General features: G+C 41.1%; 1 protein-coding gene across 1 annotated transcript; it reads right to left on the minus strand.

Moving 5' to 3' along the window:
- Positions 1 to 4,004: 4,004 nt before the first annotated feature.
- LOC104551900 (sclerostin) lies at positions 4,005 to 7,772 on the minus strand. Its single transcript, XM_010209839.2, has 2 exons — positions 7,553 to 7,772; positions 4,005 to 4,426 (listed from the first exon to the last, which is right to left on the minus strand). The coding sequence occupies exons 1-2, from the start codon at positions 7,770 to 7,772 to the stop codon at positions 4,005 to 4,007; spliced, it is 642 nt and encodes a 213-aa protein (XP_010208141.2).
- Between the last annotated feature and the right edge of the window lie 752 nt (positions 7,773 to 8,524).

Raw genomic sequence — 8,524 nt, forward strand, 5'->3', positions numbered from 1 at the left:
CTGAGGCACAAATGAATGTTCAAGTCTCCTTCCTTAGAGGTCTTCAAGACCCGCCTGGACATGTTCCTATGCGACCTGATCTAGGTGAACCTGCTTCTACAGGGGGGTAGGACTAGATGATCTCTAAAGGTCCCTTCCAACCCCTACCATTCTATGATTCTATGATTCTATTATTTGGGGGATGAATGTTCAAAGCTGATTTAGAGAATGAATGTTCAAAGCTGATTTGCGGAAATCATGACTAAAAAAGCAACCTGACTTTTTCTGCAGTCTACCCATGAGAGTTGCTCAGGTGCTGACAGGCAGCTGTGTCTCCAGCCCAAGTGAAGGTAAATTCAGTGCCCTGTTACTACTTGTAGTTGATTAGCACCTAAATTCCTTACCATTGTGCTATATTACAGTAAAAATGACAATGAAGGGAGTCACTCTTGGCCTGAAGAGTTTGTAGTCCTGAAGCCAAAACGATTTCATGCTCCTGTGAAATGAATCCACAGCAGATCTCTGCCCATTACAAAGGTTCTTTGTAGTATTTGTTACTCTGAAAGAGCATCTTTCATGTATGTCTTATGTCTAGTAATGTTTTGCTGATGTAAGGACAATCCATAGTCACTCTCTTTTCAGTCATTTCCTCTGTCATTTCCCCTTTGGAAAGAATTGGAAGTGTATAGATTTGGCCTGACAGCCAAAGTGAAATCACAAAGAATGCTTTCAGCAAACACTACATGGATTATTAGACCACTAAGTCACCCTCTAAACTTCAGTCTTGGTTTTAGAGCCTTACTAACAACTGTAAGTAACTTGTGTACTATGGTGAGGCTAAAATAAGGTGCAGCTTTATTAGAGATTAAAACAAATAGAATGTGAAAAGACAGGAAGAAATCTATAAGCTCAAATGCTGTACCTGAAAAGAACCCACATGGATGTGTCAGTGGGAAGGGAATGCAGCAGCCTACCTCTATGAATCATCCCACTTTCTGACCCCACAGGATGCTACTATCTCCTTTTCCTCTCCTGATAACATAAATCCCCAAAGAGGTGGTTGGAGGGGACTGTTTCAGGAGGAAGATTACAGAAGACTAAGCATACCTGCAGATTGCTCATCTAATCCACTTTTAAGCTGTGGTAAAGGAAAGAAGGAGAAATAACTGTAAACAGGATGGGCGTTGATTGGAAATAGAGCAATGTGTGTGCCCTAGGCCTCCCTGTCCACTGGTGTTCTTCTAAAAGAACATACAAAGAGCATTGTAAGTCAGGAAAAAAATTATTCTGAATGGCAGTTTAACAGCAGGAAACTTCTGCACTTTTGGTAGAGAACTGTGTGGGAGGATTGGGGTGGAATGTTTTTTGGTAAAGGATGTCTTAAAGGTGAAATATTTGGGAGAAAACTATCAGTGGTTTACCTCAAACACAGGCCCTGTACTTCTGAAGAGCCTGGAATCTAGCATGAAGCCAGTAAGACTGTGGAGTAGCTTTTCAGAGGAACTGAACTGCTTTTCTTACTTCAGAAGCACTTGCAGGTGTTGCTGCTGATGGCTGAAAATCAATCCCCATATGCCAAGTTCATCCAGTCAAAGATAAGTGTGGAAAATGTTGTCACAGGAATGACAACTGTTTGTATTAGGTTTTTATATGGGGTATCAAATAATGGTAGTGGAAGGTCATTTTGTCTACTGACTGTCTTGCAAAAGCTATTCATTTTTACAGCTGTATTGAAAGATCCTCAAGCTAGGTGCAGGCTAAGTCAGTTTTCCCTGACTTCAGTGCAAAATGTCTTTGTTTCTTAAAGAAATGAAAATGGGTATAGATCTACAATATCAACTGGTTTAAAAGTTTAACTGTTGCTTGGCAGGACTTCTTCTTTCTTTTCAATGAGAGAAATCTGAAGTAGTCAGATTTCAGTCAAGAAAACTCAATCAACAGTTCACAAACCTCTTTTCTTTGTTGGCTCTATCAGATTGTGAACATATGAACCAGGAAATGTGACTGGGAGTAGGAGGGAAACTGAAATCAGCTGGTTTTTTTCTTTCCAGGGGAAGTAGAAATGAGAATATTGAAAAAGTACTGAGCTTCACATCTGCCCAGGAAGACTTTTTCTATGAGAAACATTGTGCATTGGAGCAAGAAGCTCCAGGATTGAGTTTCACAGAATGTTAAGGGTTGGAAGGGACCTTGAAAGATCATCTAGTCCACTCCTCCCCCTGCCAGAGCAGGACCACCTAGAGTAGGTCATACAGGAACTCATCCAGTTGGGTTTGGAATGTCTCCAGAGAAAGAGACTCCACACTCCATCTGGGCAGCCCCTTCCAGTGCTCCCTCACCTCAACAGGGAAGAAATTCTTCCTTGAGGAACTTGAGACTCTCATATCAGAGAAACTGGAGTCAACACCTGATTTGTGTAATTCAACGGCTTTGCAGCAGATTCCACTTTAGACTGTAGCTGAAAATCATCGAGTCTTCCTGTAATTAATCATTGTTTCTACTTTATTAACAACATATTTCAAATCAAAACCAAGAGACTAATACTTTGAAAGCAAGATGACTTCTCATTCTCTACAAGGAAAAAAACATTGCATAAATGATTTCTGAGGAAACAAAAAATAAATACACAATTCACACTCTTGAAACAAGGCTTTTCTCTCTCTAGGTTCTGGTCCCACAGATCTATCAACATTTTCCCATAGTTTCTACGATTTCAGCATAAACTCTACAGAGAAAATAAGAACAGTGAGGAACTGTCTTCATCCCAAACTGTGTTCATCTGATATTAGGTTTAGCACTTCTACAGGATGGATATAGCACGTTGATGATTCACTTTCTAATAATACTCTTTAATGCAAAAGCACAAACATTAGTCTGAATTTTGAGAAGCAAAGTTGCTGTCAAACCCAAAGTTGCACATGCTAAATGTTTCTCTAGAGAAATTAATTACTTTAAAATAAGCAGAGGCTCACTTTTTAAGGCAGAACCAGCACTTTACTCCCAGAATTTGTTTTGTTACAGTCTTAGTGCTGTGAAGTGTGTGGCTAGATAATGCAAAGTCTACAGAATAGGAAATGTAAAGTGAGATATTGAAGATGATACTAAAGTCATGTTCTAGGAAATAAGAAATAATCAGTATCTTTTCTGTTAAATGATGCACATCCTTCTGTTAAATGATGCACATCCTTAGCTGCTTACAGGACAAACATCCATGAGGTTATCTGGTTTGAGAGGAGCATTCATTTCATTAACCTGCTCCATTTTACTTAGTTAGAATTGAATTGTTCCTACAACAAATCCTTGTCCCTAAAACCAAGAAAGTTTTTTTGTTGGCAGATCTCAGCTTTGAATCTGTTAACTGTCCCTAAAATCAAATCATTCTCTCTAAAACAAATTTAGTTGTCAAATGTCAGCTTGGAATCTGTTGATCCTGCAGTCTTTTCATTAAAACTATGAGAGAGATTTGTCACACTTCTGAGAACGTGAGTGACATAGTTAGATTGTTGTGGTTTAGGGGAAACAAAAGGGGCATGAGGACATCTGATAGGGTGTTAATTCCCCCAACAATTTCACTTCAGTCACTGTTGAAATCTCTGCTATCACTAACTTTCTACAACTCATTCAGAGAGTGGGAACTCTCCTGGTGCTTCCCTAATTGCACTCATAAAAGTGGGAAAGGGATCTCAGTGCTCTTTTCACATCAAGTGAGGAGAATGACTTCTACCAAAGTGTGATTGTCACTGTATCAGCCTCACTTTCCTCCACCTTCCTACTTGTACGAGCCACATGACCTCATATCAATCTCCAAGGTGTACTTCTCCAGCTGGCTTTATCTCATTCTCTTATCAGACCATAACTGCTATAATCTGATTTTTGTTTGGACTAGGTGAGCTTTTGACTCAGCTTAGCAGAAGGAATTGGAACCTACTGCAGTCAGAAACATCGTGCTGTGTGGTCTGTGAGTACCGTTTGATGTTGTGCATCATATCCGGAGCTGCTAGGCCGTATCGCTCAGAGCCACCCTTCTAATAAGCATTTTCTAACTCGTGCTGGTTAGATTTGCTGCTCCTAGATCTGGAGAGATGAGACTTCTTGTTTTTTTGAGGCCTGATGGTTTCCTTGCCAAAATCCTTCAGCTCTGACTGGTTGTGGTAACGAGTGTAGCGTTTGCATTTGCAGGCCGTAACAGCTCGGAATTTGTAAGTCTGAGTCTCTTCCCCTGGACAAGTCATCTGGATGCGTTGAGTGCGAGTGTGAGCGGGGATGCAGCGATAATCCAGGGAGTTCTGACGCCACCACTTCCCTCTGCCAATGGAATTGGGGAGGAGGTGTGAGGGGACACACTGCCCAGAGCAGATCAATTCTTTGATGGGTTTGATGCTGTGGCAGGGCCCCTCCGTCAAGTAGCGGGTTGTTCGCATTTCTCTGCAGCTAAAGTCAGAAGCATCTGCAAAGGAGGAACAAGGAAATTGAAAGCTGGGAGAGCTGAGGCTGTTTAGCCTAGAAGAGAAGACTGAGGGGGAAGACATCAACAACATTTATAAGTACCTAAAGGGTGGGTGTCAGGAGGGGAATGTGGCACTTTTTTGTGTAGTTCCAAGTGACAGGACAAGGGGTAACGGGCACAAGTTGGAACACAAAAAGTTCCACTGGAACATGAGGAAAAGCTTCTTCGGTGTTGAGGAGAGGGAGCCCTGGCCCAGGCTGCCCAGGGAGGGTGTGGAGTCTCCTCCAGAGGTTTCCAAACCCACCTAGAATCCTAGAATGGTAGGGATTGGAAGGGACCTTTAGAGACCTTTAAAGATTATCTAATCAAACCCCTGAACACGTTCTTGTGCCCCCTGATTGAGGGGAACCTGCTTTAGCAGAGAGTTGAGCTGGATGAGCTCTGCGAGGCCCTTCCAACCCCCACCATTCTATCATTACTGATTCTTCCCTATCCTTGAGAAATCACTTGTTTTGATTTTGTAGCAGGTATCTCACTCTGAGCTAGATACAAGGTGAACATCTTGAATGGTAGATTTAGGGAAGAGTATCCAAAGACTCACTTGTGTAGCCCCTGAATATTTGTCTACTCTAATTATAAGACCCTTGAATAACAATGTACACATTGAGGAATAAAACCCTTCTCTTGCTACTAAGTAAATTCCTTGTTGGGGTTGTGCAAGTGGGCAGTGAAGCTTCAGAAGTATAACTCCAGCAGCAGCAGTTACTTAATGGGAAATTTTGATGGGTGTCTCCTGGGTTCATTTACCTGGGAGAAAACCTTCCCCCATTGCTCTAGTTTAACTCGAGGTTGACCCCAGTTTGCACTAAAGAATGTGTTCTTTAAGTGATTTTTAATCAGCAGAATGTGTTCTAGGTTAGGGAAATAGCAGGTTAACAACAGTGTTAAGGAATTTCCACTCTTCAGGCTATTAGGTTTCCCAAATTTAATGCTCTATGTGATTAATAATTCCACATGTCCCCCATCATTTCCTTCAGATAGCTTGAGGCATCTTCTGGCTAATTAGAAACCTTACAATGGTTTCCTTCCCCCTTTTTTTTTCTATGGATAGCTCCAGGCAAATGAAACATGAGGAAATACAAGACTTTTTTTAGCATTAAGGACTTAGGAAACCTTTCCAATTCTAAGAACAAGCTTTTTCTAAAAGGCATCTTTATAGAAAAAGGAGGAATCCCTTTTTTCTATAGTAGCTAGCAACAGGACAAGGGGTAATGGGATGAAGCTGGAACACAGAAAGTTCCACTTAAACATAAGAAAAAAATATTTTACTGTGAGGGTGACGGAGCACTGGAACAGGCTGCCCAGAGGGCTTGTGGAGTCTCCTTCCTTGGAGGTCTTCAAGACCCGCCTGGACATGTTTCTATGCGATCTGATCTAGGTGAACCTGCTTCTGCAGGGGAATTGGACTAGATGATCTCTAAAGGTCCCTTCCAACCCCTACCATTCTATGATTCTATGATCTTACTTCACCTAGAGAAGCAGATATTCATGTTCTCTTAGTCCAAAGGATAGTTTTTTCTCAGGAATGCTACTTGTGATGGAAAGATCAGCTTAGAAACAGAAAGCTGTGTCTATTGGGCCCATTTTTTGCTATGAACAAGGTGGTTCTCTCCTTAGGACACCCAAAGAGAATTCAGACCCTGGTTCATTAGTGATGGAACAATGTTTGTAGAGCCATTTTCATTTTTGGTTTTGCTGTGAAGTACAGAAACATGATTTTTTAGTGCTCAGGTTTGTATTTAGCAAAGCACAGCTAGCAAGATTTCTTTTTTATAATGACATTAAGTTATCCTTGTCATAATGCTGTGTTAAAGCTCCTTGTGTTAAAGCTGTTTAAATAAGGATGCCAGATCATTGAATAACTGTCAGTCTTCTTCACTCTCTAAGGAAATGTCCAGTCCATGTCACAAAATATGTACAGATCAGTGGGACAGATTCCCCCCAGTCGATGTCAGAGTAGTAAGAGGCTTAAAAAATTAAGGTATTCAACAAAACCAACCTGCATTGACCTAGTGGTTGGTGGAGCTGCCTGTGAGAAGGATTTCAGACCCTTATAAAGCTGAACTCTCAAAAATATAACTTCAGGGGTATTTTTGTCCTTTTAAATGCTCTAGTTTTAAACACCTTAACTGACAGCTCCAGCAGATAAACACAATTCCCTTCCAGTTGTGCCCAGAAAAAAGAAGGCCAATTCAGACAGGCAACACACAATAGTGCAAATGGTTAAGTTTGACTTGTTGCTACGTGCCTCTGGGAACCAAATGTGTCAGTCTGGAGGACAAGGTTTACCCTATTTGTCTTTCTCTGTTTGGTGCTAACTCCCCAGCTTCCATCTCCTCACAAAGCTTGTGGTTTCCATCATTGCTACTCTTAAGACTTTTGGCCAAATGCAGTGACAATGTAGTATGAAGTATATCAGTGCTGTTCAAGTAGCCAAACTGATTCCAAGGATTGCCCATGTCTGCAAAATAAAGTTCCTTCTAATTCCTTTGGATATGAATTGCCCTTGGGAGTGCTTTAACTGTTCATAGCAGCTTTTTTGGCTGTTGGAATCTGGTTGTTGGCAGAGGCCAGTGAGCAGCACACTTCTCTGATCTAGTCTGAATACAGCCTCCAGGTGCCACTTGTTTTTGCTGTGTGATCTCAAGCATCTTTCTAAACAGCAACAACTTCTATTATGAACTCTGCTGTCCACCCCATCACCCCATCAAAGAGAGGAGGATGACTTGTGGGATTTCCTCACAGTGCTTAGAAATAGAGAAAATGGAAACAACTCCTACCAGCTTTATGTGTTGGAGTTGTGTCTGCAGAGAGCAGTGGGACAGAATAGGAATGGATATTGTAGTGCCTAAGGATTGTTCAATAAATACATCACCCTTTTCATCAGTAAATTCCAGTATATCCTTTCTAACATTTTCATCAAGGCTTCCTCGACAGTAGATGTTAACTCCCTGGTACTTTCAGCATTAGCTTACCACACCTAAAGGTTTCCATATATCCTAACAAATATTCTTTCCAAACTGTTAAGTATTCAAAAGAATAAGAATTATGTTAAGTTTTTCTTACCATTAGGTTCTGGAGCTTGTTGTATGTGTCTTCCTCCGTGCTTTGCCTGGTTCATTGTGTTGTTGTCACTGAAGATCTGCTCCACAGGTGTTTCTGTGTTTTTAGTGATCTCTGGGATGATTTCTGTAGCATCATTTTTAAACATCTGCCACCCTTCCACAGCTCGAAATGCAAGTTGGATGAAGACACAGGCAGAGAACACAGCCCAAGAGATCTGCATGGTGGCAGCTCCCAGATTAGCTTTTCCAGCACCCTGACAGTCTCAGATCCCAGGCAAAGGCACATTATTCCCCTTTTTTAAATCCTTTTTAGAACCAAGCCAGCCAATGACTATACAAAGTGGGAAGGGCCAGACAACAACTCATTCATCTCAGGGTGAAATAAAATGAGGGTGTGGGAGTGGGTTAGTGACAATATTCTACAACTTCTATGTAAAAAACTTCTCATATGAGCTTTATTTTTGTGCCTGGCAACAATGGGGATTGCCAAGACCAGGCTGAATTGCAACCTGACAAGTCTTTCTGCAGCTTTGCAGATTTTTTTCTAACAATGGTACAATGAAAATCGGCTTTTACTTCCATATTTGAATCTTTGGCTATTATATTCTCCAAAGGTTTGGCAGACTTTTTATTTCTACTGTTGTTTCCCTGACCCTTCTCCTCTCCTTCTCCTGGTGTAAAGTTAAGCCAAATCTAGAAACTTTAGCTCAGTACTTATGCTTTTCAGTCTCTACAGGCAAATGATTGGAGAGGGGCAGCTTTTTAATGTTTTTCTTTGCGAAACAAGGAGCTCTACATCTTGAAATATACTGGAAGGAAGAGGAAAGAGCTTCCAAGATAAGTTGTTTTGTTTAATTTTTGTTTAGTTTTCCTTAAAAAATAGGCCACTTGGAATGTGTTTGTTAGTGTAAACAGGCAGGATGCCTGGACATTATGCTTGTTGATGTGCTCTTTCTCATATTATCCCTTTTAA

Source organism: Colius striatus, chromosome W (assembly GCF_028858725.1).
Source record: "Colius striatus isolate bColStr4 chromosome W, bColStr4.1.hap1, whole genome shotgun sequence".
Lineage (NCBI taxonomy): Eukaryota > Metazoa > Chordata > Aves > Coliiformes > Coliidae > Colius > Colius striatus.

Bases quoted from the DNA above. Each gene is read 5' to 3' on its own strand.
- LOC104551900 (XM_010209839.2), bottom strand. From the start codon at position 7,772: ATGCAGATCTCTTGGGCTGTGTTCTCTGCCTGTGTCTTCATCCAACTT. The intron at 4,427-7,552 runs GTAAGAAAAACT...CCTCCTTTGCAG, and splicing joins ACAAGCTCCAGAACCTAATG to ATGCTTCTGACTTTAGCTGC.